Consider the following 17,330-nt stretch of genomic DNA (forward strand, 5'->3'; position numbering starts at 1 on the left):
CTCCTTTATTATTTTTTCCTGTCTAAAATACTCTACCTCAGTCAGGTGTCGTGGTGCACGCTTGTAATCCCAGCATTCAGGAGGCTGAGACCGGAGGATCCTGGTTCACGGACAGGCTCAGCTACTTAGTGAGGCCCTCTGGAACTCAGTGAGACCTGGTTTCAAAATAAAGAATAAAAAATAGGGCAGGAGTATAGCCCGGAGGTCGAATGCCCCGGGGTTCCATCCCCAGACCCTCAAAAAAAAAAAAAAAGAAAAAAAAACTCTACCTTGTCTCTCTTTATACTCCTCCTCAGCAGGAGGAGCCTGCTTCCCCTTCCCTGGCCTTGATTGTGTGATGTCACACCTGAGTGTTCAAAGCACTTTGCATATATTACAGCATTTATTAATCCCACGTTTATTATGATATATATACACATATATGTGTTGTTGCTGTTAGATATTTAAATACACAGCGATGTTGCTGTGAGCTGACCAGCAAAGAGTTATTTTCATGTTCAGTTCTGCAGTCTTAGCAGTTAGCACAATTTTCTACTTTATGGCAGACACTCAATAAATGCTGGTTTGCTACTGAGAGGACTATGCTCAGGAATTATGTTCTCAAAAAATGAGTTATCTGCTCAACGATACTCTAAATTTAAACCAAAGTCTTAGGATTGAAACCTGTAGAAGACTTTTATCTAAAGGGCAAAGAGTTGAAAGAAAATGAGTTGGCAAGAAAAATTCAAAGTGAGATAAATCAATATCTCAGAAACAGAAATAGCATTTTGCTATGAGACAGATTTGAGAAACTATATACTTTACAAGAACAATTAGCACATCTTTTATAATCTGTGGTCCAAAGAAGGTCAGAAGAAAAATAAAATTAAAGCAATTCCCAAGCTGGCTAATCATCAAAGGAACTATGCTTTCTAAAGTAGTAATGAGCTCAGTATTACCTAACAGAATAAAATCTCTATAATTTGATCTTTGAGCAATGGATCCTATAGCTGAACACCACCAATAAAATATTGTAATTTGAAGGACCAACGTGTGCTTTAATTAGTTTGGCTAGTGTAATCATCTTATGCAGTATTATTGACTTTTCAGAGATGTCCTGTCAGGGATTTCTCAGAGAAAACTAGAGTTAAAGGATAACAGCACTAAGAAACTATAAATTTGAAAATCAAAGAAATATATAATCAGTAAACATTGCAGGCTTCACCTGTGTTTTGACAATGTCTCTCAGGAGTTTAGCTCAGATTCCATAGCTTAACTTTATTGCTTTAAAATTATGTGGACTCCATTTAGTACACAGTTTCCGATACAGTTATAGAAAAGGGTGTTTTGATATTTTTGTATTTCTCAGTTCAGGTTCTATACATGGACAATTGGTGTTAAGATCATCATCAGTTTCCCTTCTCCACCTAAGCTAGGCTATTTTCACAAAAAAGTATCACTTTCTTGCAGATAGATGCTATTGTCCACATGTGACTATAGATCAATAAATTTAGAGAGTATTTTGTACTTTAATTTTACAGCAATTTCACTATGAAATCATGGATAGGTGTTTAAGAAACTACAATTGTTAAGGATACATCATTTTATACATTTTTAAAAGAAACTGAACCATTGACATGGATACATAAAAAACTTTAAAAATAAGTTTTGTTTTATTAATCCATAGAACTGGTTAGGTTAAATCCTACATGCACCAGATTTTGGATTCAGATTGTTATCTCATTCAAATGGAAAAACTGCTTTCTATATAGGCTATCTTTATAGAACTTTAAGTGTTTTGCAAATATATTACTGTAGAATATTTTGCATAGATCTCTCATTTATCAAATACTTTAGTACCTCAAGTACCTGTACCTCTCAAACCATCTGTGATGAAGGACCAGAATTGTTTTTCTAACACATCATGGCTCAATACATTATAAATTCAATAAAAATGCATTATTGTTAAAATTATGTATGCATACAAAATGCAGACCATAATTATTTTACCATTAGATTCAGTTGATATGAAATTAGACTATCTAATTGCTACAAAAAAAAGTCTACTCCAATTTCTGCACTTATATTGCCTAGGAGGAACAGTTAGCAGATCTTAGCTAGTGCGAAAACATAGTCCTCTTACTTTGCTTGGGAATGTCAGAGTGGTCTGAATTACATCATGAAACTTTTTGTGACTTTTCTTGGAATTTGTAAATCTTTATTTATAATTTCTAGGTCTGGTAAGAATAGTTGTAATTTTAACTTCCCATAAGTAGCTGTTACTTTAATAATGGTTTTTGGATCCATCTTCTCATGAAGAAATTATTTCTGTATAGTCCATATCTCTTTCATCATCCCTATTCACACTTTGGTGATCTCCTCAAAGAGGGAAGAAATTTGTCATCAATGACACATTTTTTAGTGTATGTATCCCTGTGCAAAGCAATGTTTACTCTTGCAATTCAGTATCATACTATTTTCATTGCTTTAAATGTGAGCTTTGAAGCAAGTATGATATTTCTCAAGATTTGAAATGTGCACAGTGACAGTATAGATGTCAAACAAATGTTGAACAGATTTTTCAGATCTTGGATATATTTGAATAGCTTGATATAACTTCATTTATTTTAAGCTTGAATGTTTCAAAGCTAGTAATACATCGTTTGTGAGTAGCAAGTATGCAACATTTAGATTGCCAGTCTCAAAATAAACCTGAAAATGCTCCATGCCAAAATTTGATCACAGCCTATTTTAATATAAACAACTTTCTGAAATTTTCTAGGTATGACATTGGCTTGCGACAATATAAATTAAAAGCACACATTCCCTTTACAGTAAAATGTTTCACTGATTTTTTTGCAATTATTTTTGCCTAAGAATGTCTCTTTCAGTTATATTTGCTATTTTTAAAATACATGTTGAATAATGTTTGGGAGTAGGAGGGAAGTCAGTAAAATTATGATTAATGATGTAAATTGATAATTGAACTTTGTCTTAGGAACATTTTCTTTATTACCATACCAGGTTAAGTTGTAAGAACAAAATTACTTAATATGCAAAATGTTGCATGATCTTTCTTTGAATATGTTGTAAGAGAAGATTGAGGAGATATCAAAATGGTTTCTACCAAGATTGGAAGCTGCAGGCAGCTGTGGAGTTCTTTCTCCAAACTGTCATAATAATAAAATTTACATACACCTTGGAATTTGTTTAAATTAAGTAAGATAAATATGTCCCGTATGTAAACAAGAATGTTATTATAGCAGATAATTAATGTACGAATCTCACTTGGCTGAATAGTAGACAATGTTACTTTCAATCAAAGATACATTTTCAGTCATTACATCCTGTTTTCTCTGATTGTTTTCACAGAGGTAATTCACTGTATATAACATAATTTTAGTCTTCTCTTTATATTTCTCTCTTTTTTTATCCTTATGTGCTCAAAACAGACAATGGTCGCAATGTCAAAGGTAACGTACAAACTCAAATCGCACCATCTGATGCTTAAAGTGCCCCTCGACTCGGCATGTTAACTTGCCTGCTGTCTGCCCTGTTCAACGCAACATCTTCATGCTGCCCTTAGCTAGTCCAGGTGCCTGGTGGAGACATCATGGCTTGGTTTTGCCGGAGACATTGTTACCTACTCAGCTGTGCCATCAAAGTGATTATGAATGGCTTTATCCTGCAAGAAGTGTAATCCTAGGTTAACAATGAACACTTCATAAATGTTTAAATCATTTGGAAATAAACAAATAGCAAGCTAAAATACATTCCAGTATAAAAGAAAGACATACACCGATTTCAGGGAAAATACCTGTTTTTAGTACAAGATTAAGTACAATGAACAAAGTGCTCTGTGACAGCATCCCTTCACTTGTTCCTCTTTTGTTTCCTTAAAACTAGTTTCACGTTCCTGGATGGCAGGGGGTATGGTTTTAAGCTTATTGTAGTAGTATACTGTACATGCATGACAGTCTTTTTCTATATTATATTTAATCATTTAAATTGTGTCCTCTATTAGTCTGAAATCACTAGCATGACCTACAGCTACCGTACAGTGACATTTAATTGTGCAGTATTATGGATAAATTTGGATTTGGCTAAAAAGTTTGAAATTCACTTCTGTTTTCTACTATATCACAGTAGATAACAACGATAAAATAAACAGAATAATCACATAATTTTCATCAAATTAAAAATTCTGTATAATAAGGTTTTGATAATAAATTGCACTAATAAATTTACTAAAAAGAATAAAAGTGCAAAATAAACAGAGAACTCTTTGGGGTTGGTCTTTTAACCTGGCCACGCATGCTGCTGTGGGTGTGCAAATGGTGACAGCGACTCATTCTGTGCATGTGTGTTGCATGAACACGTCTCCACCAGTAACCATCACGACCTAGAGTTGACAGTTTGGGCTTCTGTGTGTCACTGGTGCTCTGACCACTGTGCAGTTTTGTGCGTTGACTTCTTGATTGTTTTCCTAATTAATTCAGAGCTGGTGATAATTATGAATTAATAATACTAACAGCCAAAGATGTTTTCTGATCTGCAGCCCAAGACAATTTTCAAATAAGGGAAAACATGGCAATTTGCACCCTTCCCTTTCCAAATTTTATTTTATAAGCGCTTCAAAAACTATCTATGCAGGTGTACTCCAATAGTGGGATAGGATTGCTCTGACATGGTTATTCTGCCCTTGGCCTGGCCACTGTGATTTTTAGGAAGGAACAAATTGGTGTCAGATTTTAGGGAGTGGTTTCAGTTGATACAGTTCAGAATGGAACCTCATCAAACAGGAGACAAACAGCTCTTGCCAACTTGACTGTGTGACAAATGACTGGCTTAAAATTTGACAATTACCAGGAAGTTAGTAGATATTAATTTTCAAAATATGAGAAATTAATCTATTAAATTATTAAACAAAAAATTTTAGGCCATCTTATCTTTCACGTTAGTGTTTTATCTAATTGTCAAACTATAGTCATTTTATTTTAATTTCATAGACTAATCAGTTTTTTCAAGCCTCTTTTTTTCTTTCAGTGCAGGTGATCAAATCTAGGACCTCTCACAGGCATGCTAGACACTAGTCTAACACTGAACTACATTCCTAACCCATTTAGTCAATCTTTTCTTCTCATCCCACCCCTCCTTTTTGTAATAGCAATACTCTGAATTTAAATGTTCTCTTTTTTTGTCAAAAAGATTTCAGATGGTATACCAATTTTGCAATCATAATTTATGGTACATAGTATAGTCATCAAAGTTAGAATTTGCAATTAAGGATCACTAAACCATTGTAGAAATTTTTAACATTTTACCATTTGTAAACTTAAAGCTATAAAATGGGAAAAAATATTTTCAGACGTAATACAACCTTATATAAGAATGCACTCCAAAGTTTCCATTTCATTTTTCATGCTTTGGTTTTGAAAACTACTAAACAGAGTTTAAGGGTCTGCCTTTAAGATTTTCACATAACAATTAGCATACTAATTAAAGACAGGATAATACAGTACATTTTTTAATTTTTTAGCTTTGCTTCTGATTTAGATTTAAATAAATAATCAAAAATAAAAGACACATTTCCATACTGTTTTGTATGTAAAATGCATTATTAAAATTAACAATTTCAACCAAAACGTTTCTTTACAAAATAAGTAATTTAGGAATCCCTTTAGAGGGTCTTCATCAGTGTCTGGTGTATTCCTCCTAGCTAAGATATTAGCTAATTTCTTTAAGAGGTATGAGAGCCTTTATCTCCAGAGAAGGTTGTTCTTTAACTGTCTTAGACCGTTTTAGTTTCTGTTGCACAAAGAGCTAGTCTAAATCCATCTGGATTTAAATGTACTTTTCTTTCCCTTCATTTTTTCCCCCAGTGAACAGAAATATTCTCTGACTACTACTAATCAATAACATAATACCACAGTATGAAGACAAAACATTGGTACTAAATATTTTCTTTTAAAATAACACCACTTTCCCTTAACCTTCTTTCTTAGGTCCTATATATTTCCCTTTAACAAATTTCCTTGGCACTTACTCCTTTAAAATATACTTTTAGAGGTTTTATTTTTCTTTAGGTAGTAGAACCCATTAGCAAGGAATAGAAAAAATACTTTAAATTGCACAACTCCTGTATGTGTGTATATATTTATTGCATTTTAAAATATCTTCCCCACCAATAGGCAAGGAGGTAACTAGTTTTACTTCAGTCAACTTATAAACTGATTTTCACCTCCAATGTAGTGGTTTCTCTGTTTTGCTCTCTAAAATCATCAATAAAAATGTCACTCCTCTTACCCTAGTAAATAAGTCATTGATAAAACTTAGCTCTCCATTTCTTGCACCCTTATTATCTCAAGTAATCCTGCCCTTCTCTACACTGCTATGCTTTGCTTCCAACTTGTCTATGAGTTTGCCAGAGATCAGAAACAAAAACACTCTCAAGGTTTGTTAGAGCTTTGACTTGCACTGTGGCTACAAAACCCATCACACTCATAAGAGAAAAAATTGATTTAATACAAATTGTTTCTCATGAGTTATATTGGCCATTATACAGAATATTGTGACCTTATAAAGATTCGCACATTGATTTTCAGTGGTGACTATTTTCTTTGATAATCATATGTCATGCATTGGAACAGACATTGTGGGTATAGGATAAAATTTGATGATTACTTCTTATATATCTTTCAAAGCATTAAACTTGTTTATTTTGCTTATTGACAATGTTCTCTTACAAAGCTTAACTATTAATTATTATATTTGCATTTTCCTTAATGTCAAAACACTTCAGCAGTTTGAGTTTTATTATACTTTAACAAAGTAAACTCGGTGTCCTAAAAATGTGCAAATATCCAATGATTAAAAAACAACTTTAAGTGAGATACGGTGGTGCACACCTGTAGTTTCATATATTCAGGAGACTGAGGCAGGAAGATCATGAAGTCAAAACCAGGCTGTGCAACAAAGCAAGAGTCTATCTTAAAAATGTATGCAAACATACAGGTGGGGTGTGGTGGCGCACGCTTGTAATCCCTGCGCTTGGGAGACGGAGACAGGAGGATCGCACAGGTTCGAAGCCAGCCACGCTGGCTTAAGAGACCCTGTTTCCAAAAATAAAAAAGTATAAAATAGGTCTGGGAGTGTAGCCCTAGGTACAAGGGCTTCCAGGAACCCCAGTATCACCAAATAAATAAATAAATAAATACAGACAGACAGACAGACAGACAGACATATAGGAAACAACCTTATCTTAGTTTCCTTTTTTCCTGTTCTATTTGGTTCTCATGTTTATTTGATGGCATTAAAATAATTCTATTAGTAATATTTTACTATATACCAGGTGTCCTTAGCTATATTTCTAACACCATTCACAAGCAAATATATTATCCTTCAGCATCCCATAACTCATGACAAATATAAATAGCCTCATCATGTAAATTCTAAATATTTTAATCTAAAATTATTCCCAGTTATTCCTTTAGCCTCTAGCTTGAACTAAAAATGTAGGTCATTTCTTTGTTGATGGAGAGCATTCTATTTTATGTTAAATCAGACACTGTAACATTTTAAAACTTTATCTACTACCTGATCATGAGTTTTCCATCTCCTAATATATTGAAAAATTAAATCTGGCCATCCATTTTACATATATTTCTCTAAAAAAACATTAAGTTCTCTTGTATACTTTAGAATTATGCACTATTATTGACTGAATCTGTGATTTCCCTATATTTATGCCCCTTCATTTTCTTTAATTCATTTACTTTGTTTTTCAGGCTATTCTCCTTTCTTTCATTAGAATCCTAAATCCCATCTGTTCATGATCACTCAGTGAGGCTGATTTTCACCTTTAAATCCTCAACCAAGGCCTCTCTGAATATAGACCTAGGAGGTAGGAAATCTTGTATTCTGATTCTAGTCCTTGATTCTTATGCTCATTTGGACTTTTATTCTACCAGCTTAATTTTAAAATTGGTAAAAAACAACAATATTTTTAATTCCTACCTTAAGGTGTTGGAAATGGTTTTTTATTGAAATATAGACAGATTTTAGAGGAACTAACCATCTTGTAGACTCTATATAAAAGAGTTCTACACTTAAACATCTGATTTGATTCAAAATCAGTAGAATAAAGCATAAAGATCTTTGTTAAACAAAATGAATTAAATTATAAATGCCTTATCTAAGTAACACACATAAGCCATTCTAAGTAATGCATTGTTATGCTGAATTCATTAAATGTGTCAAATAAAAAGAAAGTCTATATTAACTCGCTAAGACTAAGAACTTAAAATAAAACAGAATAAAGTAACCATTTAAAAGATGTTTCCATTAGCAAAACAGAAAAACCAAAATAGTGATGGCAATGAAATTACAAATTCTGCAAATAAATAAACATAAACTTTTATACACAAACATAGTGATTTTCCCCTACAGTAACTATGAATGAGCTGATGGGTTTTTTTTTTAACATTATATTTGACCTGTGTTGATTGTTGAAATTCAAAATACATGATCTTTAGTCTCATTCTAAATTGGTTACACCTTGCTTGGTGCTTAAATTATATACTGATCCCTAAAATGTGTATTTTAAACAGGCGTGGTGGTGCACGCTTGTAATCCCAGCACTTGGGAGGCCGAGACAGGAGAATCACACAGGTTCAAAGTCAGCCTCAGCTACTTAGTGAGGTTCTCAGCAACTTAGTGAGACCCTGTTTCCAAATAAAATATTTTAAAATAGGTCTGGGAGTATAGCCCGGAGGTAGAAAAGCCCCTGGGTTGCACCACCCCTCCCCTAGTACCACAAAAACAAAAACAAAAATTAAAAAATAAAATTTATATTTCATTTTGAGCAGGGAAAAAGCATAAAGCATAATAAAGTTCATTCATGCATTTGTTCATTTTAATCACTCTTTGAGGCAGAACAATACTGTATAATACCAGTAACCTCAAGAATTTTACAAAATTCTTCCTGGTTTTAATTTTAAGAGCTAAATAATGGTATCAGTAATATACCCATTGCACAGAAACTCTTTGGAATAGTTCTCAATTCCCCATAAGCAACAAATAGATTCAACTCAAAGAAAGAGATTGCTGGTCAGTATACTGACCCAAAGGGAACCAGAGATCATGTGACCAGCAACTATCAATACCAGACATACTCTCTTAACCTGGCTATTTTATGTTTGCCAACACATTCTTTTTGTATGGTTTTTATACTTCATTTCTTAACAAGTGGTCAGTCTTAAATATAAATAAAAAAATACAAAAGGAAAGGAAAGATGTAATGGTCCCATATAGGATCTGTACACACACACACACACACACACACACACACACACACACACACACACTATAGCCTTTTGCCCCTTTCAACTTCATGTAGGATTCATTCTTATGTTGACTCGCTGGGGTATTCAGTACAGGAAAGAGAAGCATATTAAGAACCCAGCTAGCTTGTCACTCACTTCTTAGTGACACAGAGAGTAGATTAACCAAAATGGGAGCAAGCTATGAAACTCATTAAAAAAATTTTATGGCCAACATGATTTTTTGTAACCATTTGCAAGTTCCTCCTTGAATAATCCCTAGATTATACAACAAAATTCATGAGACATTTTGAAGGTAGAATTTGATCTACAACAAGAGAAATATGTTTTTCTTTTATTTCAGCCTTAAATGAAAGAAGCCAATTAACAGCTCAAACTTCTGTTTGCTGTCTGGGTGCACACCTAGACCCAGTCTTATCCTGATCCTCTCATTTCACTCTTTGCAACCGAAGGTGACCTTAAACCCTGTGTGCAGGTATCAGGGCTGCCCTTAGTCACACCTGAATTGATGTCACATTGATCATGGATCATTAGCAAGGCATTTAGGACAGTCTCTTTTTTTGTTTATTCTTCTGATATTATTTTTACAAATACTTTCTAATTTTTTAGGGCCTTTTAACCATATCAAGTCAAGCCTTCTGGGATCCACGTCGGATTCAAACCTCAACAAATACAGCACCATTAACAAGATTCCACAACTCACTCTGAATTTTTCAGATGTCAAAACTGAAAAAAAGAATACATCCCCTCCTTCCTCAGATAAAACTATTATTGCACCCAAGGTTAAAGATCGAACACACAACGTAACAGAGAAAGTTACCCAGGTAGGACATGTTTTTACTGTCAGTTTCAGCTATTTTCTATACCATAGCACATATTATTTCTGTTATGAGTGACTATCAATAGAGGTAAGACATTTATTTATACTCTCATTTATCTTGAAATGTTGGGTGAACCTTGATGTAACAAATAAATAAAGCTATATGCTATGATTTTTATCTATTACCAGATGAGGCAAAACTGGGCCAACTCAGTATTGTTCCTGTGTTGCAGAGGTGGTTAGCCTGCTATTCATCATGTTTGGACATTTATTGTTTTGCTGCCAACTCTCATAGTATTAAAGCATGTTTATTTTTTTAATATAATGAATGTGTCTGTTGAAGCTGTAGAGATATAATTGGGATTTACTCTTAACTGTGCCCTCTTTTTTGTGCCTAACTAGAGTAAAATTTAAGTCAAGTCGGCTTGGGGGAAAGAGCTGTCTGAAATAATAAAAGCTTAGAGTGAAACAATATTGTTACAGGAACGATGTTTGGCTGTTTTCTAATAAATACTGCAACTTGAACTAGGCTAAAACGGTATTGTCTAGACAAAGTCCTGCTTCAAAAAATAGATAAAAATGATTTGTACTTATATCACAATACCAACTAAACAGTAACTAGTAAGCTTTTGCTTACAGTACATTTATGTTGTTAGGAACTCATGACTCTAAAATTTATCAAGTGAACAAGTACTTTTGTATGTTTCTTTGTCATGTCTTTGCATGAACTTCCCACAGTATGGAGGTAAATTACCTCAATCTCCATCCCAAGCCTTGAAGATTTTAAATTGGTATTCTGTTCTGTAATTATAAATCATTACAAACACTATGGTACTGTTTGTACAGAATCTCGTATGTGTGAATTTAAATAGCTATGAAACGGCCATGAAGCAGTCATAAAAAGACTTAAGCAATCTTAATTTGAGATGAAAAATTGTATGTGCCACTCATGAGAACATTCTTAATATGAATTTTATTATTTATGTACTAATGAGGTGCTCTACTCTTGGTATTTCACTTTTTATTTCTTAACATATATATGTAAAATAGAATATTTTAAAATTAATATTTATCTTGTTTTGATATAATTTTGATATCCTTGTATTCTACTTGGAATTACTTTTTTTTTCATTTTATACTGAGGATTGAAATCAGGGGCATTCTACTTCCCAGTTACACCCGAAGCTCTTTTTTATCTTAAGGCAGGGTCCTGCTAATTTGTTGAGGGTCTCACTAACTTGCTGAGGCTGTCCTCGAACCTGCCATCTTCTGCTCTCAGACTCACAAGTACTGGAATTACAGATGTGCACCATGATGTCTGCCCTGTTTTTCTCTTAAAAGCATATAGACAGTAATCATTAGGAGAATACATAGAAATTATGAAGCTTGAAAAGAAACAGAAGAAAAGTTGGAAACGTTATATGGATAAGGCTCTGCAAGTAGTGTAAGTAAATAAAATTGACAGTAACTCAGGCGAGTATTAGAGTCTTAGAGTCTGTGAACAACTGCAGAGTGCAGGTCTCTAGAGCAGATGGCTGTCACTCAACACCAGCCACTGTGCCAGGCATGAACATTTTGTCAAGGTATGTTTCTAAATCTTCCCATGTTAAGAAAATACTGGAAATCTAGAATTTAAGATAAATGTTTTCATTTCCAAAATTTGGCAAACTAGTTTTAAAAATGCTTTTCAATTCTTTGTAAGACAAACTAAACACTCCTTAAGGCCTGTGACCATCCAACTGCGTTCTCAACGTAACTCTCATGCATTGTTCCACACAAAGGCCCTTGTCCTTTCAAAACACTTCATAAGATGCACTGCATCAAGAGAGAGTGGGTCACAGGTGGATCAGAGACAGCACCTGCTTTGGGGGCTTTCTCATCCTAGTACAACAGGAAACAGACAGATGAATGACCACAATGGAATGCACAATAGTAAATAATATAGAAACATAGATTAGTAAAGACACAATTTTGCTTTAAGAGAATTTTTAAAGAAAAAAATTAGGCTGGGCATGGTGGTACAACGCTTGTAATCCCAGCATTTGAGAAGCTGAGAGTAGGATTGCGGTTCAAGGCCAGCCTCAGCTACTTAGTGAGGCCCCTCACAACTCAGTGAGACCCTGTTTCAAAATAAAGAATAAAAAATAGGGCTGAGGGTGCCTCTCAGAGGTAGAATTCTCCGGGGTCCCATCCCCAGTAATTCAAAAGAAAAAGAAAAAGAAAAGAAAAAAATTAGGCAGGCTTAGACATTTAATTTGTATCTAGAAGGTCACCTATCAACCTAGCTAGTAATTGATGCATTAGAGCATAAAGCAGAATCAAACAGACTGGTGCTTTAGGGTTTGGGAACACACCCCTTCCACTCTCCAAAGTACCCTAATTGGTGGTGGGTAATGCAGGCAAAGTCTTTTCAAGAGAAGATTAGAATCGGATTCCTTTGATTGGTGTGTGTGTGTGTGTGTGTGTGTGTGTGTGTGTGTGTGTGTGTATGTATTGGGTGGGGGAGAGTTACTGATGATTAAACCAGAGACATTCTGCCTCAGAGCTATGCTACCATCCCTATTTTATTTTTATTTTGAAATAGGTCTTACTAGGTTGATGAGAGTCTCGTCCTTTACTGAGGCTATCCTTGAACCTACAATCCTCCTAAATAATAGTATTACAGGCAAACACCACCAGAACTGGATTTTTTTATAATATAAAAATAGAGTAATGGAAAAAAATTCTGGAGTCAAATAGGACAATTATGTAGCTATGTTCCTGGTAAGAAATGGTGAGGGGCTGGATAAAGCTGAGATAAGAAACTGAAGGAAACAAAAACAAAGCATGAAAGAAATGATAGAAACATTCTATATTCTTTTGAGAGTGCTCTCTTGGCTCTTAGTAACAAACCTTTTAATTTTTCTCATGCCAAACCAAATAAGATCAAATATTGAGAAAGTCCTCCTGCAGGCAATTTCGTTTAAGTACTTGAAAGCAGAACCGTCCTATGACTCTTTTCTCTTTTAGTGTCTGTGAAGTTTTATCATTGTAGCTCTTTTTGGAACTTCTATATTCACTACACATAGTACCACTGTCCTCTATTTACTAAACGTAACATGGTAATTAGCCCAAACTAAACCTGTCTTCTTTTTATTCCCTTTGTTAGACCTGGGAAGATTTCCTGCCAGGGAATTTCAATATATTTGCTTTAATCAACAAGCAATATTTTCTTACCAAATATTCTTATTTATTTTATTCGTTTAATAGATTTGCATGGTAATACCTTCTTTGGAAGAAGTCAAGCTTTTGTTCATAGATCATTTACTGTGGATTATAAACACTCTTCCGTACTCAAACAATAGAGCAAACATCAAAAGAAAAAGGCATACGTGAAAAGAACAGTTAATCTTTGTTCATCTTGGTCTGGCTCTCCATTTCAATCTTATCACTATTACACATTGAACTAGAACTGCCTAATTATTAATTAGTAGCCATATTGTTACTAATTCATGCATTCATTCATGCATTTATTTATTCTTCCACTAAGAATTTATTAAGAACTTTTCTCAAGATAGGGAAAATTTCCCTATCTTGAGAATTTGGGGGGAATGGTTGGGAAATATAATTTTTTTGTGGAATTTTGAAGCTTGGGAAGTCTCCCAGGTTAGGAATAAGAATGTGGAATGAGGCACACATGGGGAGGAAAATGTAGAATGAAACATAAGGTGTTTTTATTGTAATTGCCTAGCATAAAATATGACAGATAATCAGAGCTTTTAAAATTTTGCAAATGAACTATTGAGGGTACTAGAATAAATTAAACAAGGGTAAATCTGCAGTCAAAAATCCCCAAAGCAAATATTTGCCTTGCAAATTCTTCCTTTAAATATGATTCCAGTTGTGGCTGCTATTTTGAACCCAGAGACCTCTTTTATTGGCCTGTCTTATGGACTAAACTTGTGCGGCACATTAGCCTTTTATATCATATTTCATCTGACCTTCTCTATTCATTTGAAGGAAATATAATTCTTAGGAGGCGTGCCTGTGTGTGTATATGTCTGTGTATATGTCGCTGTGATCCAGATAAAAGGGCTGATGTACAGTTGTGGACATTTCAGAGAGGCAAAGCATTGGATGGCCATTTCTACCAATTTTCAGTGTCTAGTAGAGACAAAGCAATGAATTAGAAGAAACATGTCAGAAAATAATGGGAAGTTCTTTTTTAACCATGCAATTGCATTTTTCAGTGGGGTCAAATTCCTGGCTATGTCTGCCATTTTAACTTAAAGAAAACCAATTGGCTGCACTTTTGTAATATTTTTTATTCCTTTGGCTAGTTCTAGGTCAAACACTATGCTAATTTTTATGCTAAAGTGTCATTGTGCAGTCATGCTCAGCTTTGACAAGTTTTGTGTTAGATCACCTCTGGATATGCATAAGAGTATTAGTAAAGTTTAAGATGACAATGTGGACTCCAAAACCTTATTGGCCAGTCGCATGATACTTCATTTGTCAATGCTGAAATAGAATGTAAGTAACAGAAGCCCAACTCGAGCCATCTCAAGTGAAAATAAAAGGAAGCAGGCAATACTTAACGGAGAAGTGAAATCAAATCTGCTTTGGTACAGGCAGTATTCATTGTTTCTATTCCTAAAAACATTCTCTGCCTTTCTTGGTTATACTTTCTTCTGTATTGAGCTCACTCTCCTCCTAAATAGGAGCAAGGTCCTCAGACTCTGCTATTTCACACAATGCTCATTGCTTAAAGATCTGGTGAGAAAGGTCTTCTGTCTTCCAGAGGCCTTTCGTTCTGGAGAAAGAGGACTCTCACTATCCTGTTTGGGTCCTGGGCTCAGTGGAAGAAGTGCAGCCCTAGACTGACCAACTACCCCAGAACACTGGAGTCGGGGAGGGAAGTCTCTTTAGTAGGAGACCTAACAGTGGTCCACTGCAGAGGTAAAGATAGGGATTCAGACTACAGCAATCACAAGTATGTTCAATTGCTATGCTAACTTCTGAATAGACTAAGAGGACAAGTAGGGAATCAGACCAGACTTATAAGGAGGGAATACTTTAGAGAGTAAGAACTTCACTCCTGGAGTCAGGTGGCCTTGGTTTGAAGAACACTTTACTTCTACCATGTACCCTGCTTCCTTCACAAGTCACTTCCTCTCTCTAAACTTAATTCCTCTTCTATGAAATAGGCATGATAATGATGGTACCACATGTCACATAGATCCAATTAGATAATTCATTAAACCTCTTAGTACAGATTCTGGTAGATAGTAAATGCTCAATATCAGTTAATATTGAATTTACCATATTCTTTTCATGCCAATAACATATTTGCATAAATTCTAAATATTGGAAATCTATTGGGTTTCAATTTTCTACATAGATTTAAAATTATATATTCTTTTAAACATTCAGAAATTTCTTCCCTGATAGCAAAGTCTTTTGGAAATTACAGTTAAAACGCCTTTTCCTGAATACTCTCCTCAGTAAAGCTGCAGAAAAATGATACATCTTGACTAATAGTAAATCTCTCTTTCATCTTCTGTTCTCCAGATTAGAATTTCCAGATTCATTTATGTCCCCCTCTAAATTTTATTTTCTAATACCATCTATGTGTATTTTATTAAATTTACCAGTCTTTCCTCACAAGTAATAAAGACCAACATGTAGAACTATTTGGTACGTGTAGTACAAGATTTTTTAACACATGGTATACTTTTTCACAAATCAGATACATTAAATCTTAAACTTTCTTCAATGATAGAATTTTGAAAATCTTCCAGACACAACTACAAATTAAAAGTGATTTTATATGTAATAGCGCTTTTTCAACAATAATATCCTGAGTTAAAATTACATTTAATTTAGCCGGGTGTGGTGGCGCACACTTGTAATCCCTTTGCTTGAGAGGCAGAGACAGGAGGATCGTACAGGTTCAAAGCCAGCCGCGCTGGCTTAAGAGACCCTGTTTCCAAAAATAAAAAAGTATAAAATAGGTCTGGGAGTGTAGTCCAGAGGTAGAATGGCTTCCAGGAACCCCAGTACCACCAAAATAATAATAATAATAATAATAATAATAATAATAATAATAATAATACATTTAATTTAAAAGTATAATTTTCAAAGTTAATTTTATAGAAATCTATGATAATCCAATAATAAAATTATAAAAAACAAAATCCACCATATTTCTACAATGTGATTAATATTTTTCTGAACTTTACTTCATATTTGAACTAACTTAAATACCAAAACAACCTCAATAGAACTGTACATATCATCTTGAACTGCCAGAAATAGTAATAATCACAAAATTCCAAATTAAATCTGAAATACAACTCAGGAGTACAAAATTGCTTCTGAACACTACCAATTTATATGACATTTGTTTTGCGTCTATTAGATTGCTGATATTTATAGAATACCATCAAACATGGCTCAGAAAAACAGAAATCACTATCCAATGTTTTTTCTATATTCAGAGTTTGGTTTAGAAACGATGACTATACATGGAAATCTAAATGAAAAGCAATGTATTTGGATGCTGCAAGTGGATCTTTAAAAACATGAAACTGGCTGGGCGTGGTGGCGCACGCTTGTAATCCCCGCGCTTGGGAGGCAGAGACAGGAGGATCGCGCTAGTTCGAAGAATTAAGAGACCCTGTTTCCAAATAAAAAATATTTTAAAAATAGGTCTGGGAGTGTAACCCGGAGTTAGAAGGGTTTCCAGGAACCCCAGTACCACCAAAAATAAATAAATAAATAAATAAATAAATAAATAAATAAATAAATCTGGATAATTATGGATTTAATATTTGTGAGTGCTTATATAAATCAAGATCTTTGCCCTTTTATTAAACCCCAAACTTTAAATTTAAAATTTGAGATCCTAGATAATGTTTTCTAGTTTTTTGGGTTTTTTGTTTTTGTCAAATTACCTTCTCTTTTTAGGGCTGAGGATCGAACCCAGGGCTTTGTAGATCTCAAACATGTGCTATGTCACTGGGCTAAGTCCCCAACCTCTATGGTTAAAATAATACCTTCTATAATCTAAAGAATAATAGGAAAAGATGAAATATAACCATGGACATTTCAGTAGCATGTGACCACTATAAGCAGGTTGAATGCAATATATACATATTAAGTAAAAAATAAGGAGGTTCTTTTGAAAAGGGAATAGTGGTATTTAAAAA

At 34.1% G+C, this 17,330-nt stretch overlaps 1 protein-coding gene across 2 annotated transcripts in view; it reads left to right on the forward strand.

Moving 5' to 3' along the window:
• Positions 1-17,330, forward strand: part of KCNH7 (potassium voltage-gated channel subfamily H member 7) — a gene marked incomplete at both ends in the record, with an annotated part of 473,040 nt that overhangs the window by 336,570 nt on the left and 119,140 nt on the right. For both annotated transcript variants that reach the window (XM_080690173.1, XM_080690174.1), the window contains 2 exons: positions 3,432-3,452; positions 9,930-10,144. In XM_080690173.1, the coding sequence (XP_080546299.1) occupies positions 3,432-3,452; positions 9,930-10,144 (236 nt within the window). The remainder of the gene's footprint in view (positions 1-3,431; positions 3,453-9,929; positions 10,145-17,330) is intronic.

This window comes from Muscardinus avellanarius, assembly GCF_963383645.1.
Source record: "Muscardinus avellanarius genome assembly, chromosome: 2".
Classification (NCBI taxonomy): Eukaryota; Metazoa; Chordata; class Mammalia; order Rodentia; family Gliridae; genus Muscardinus; species Muscardinus avellanarius.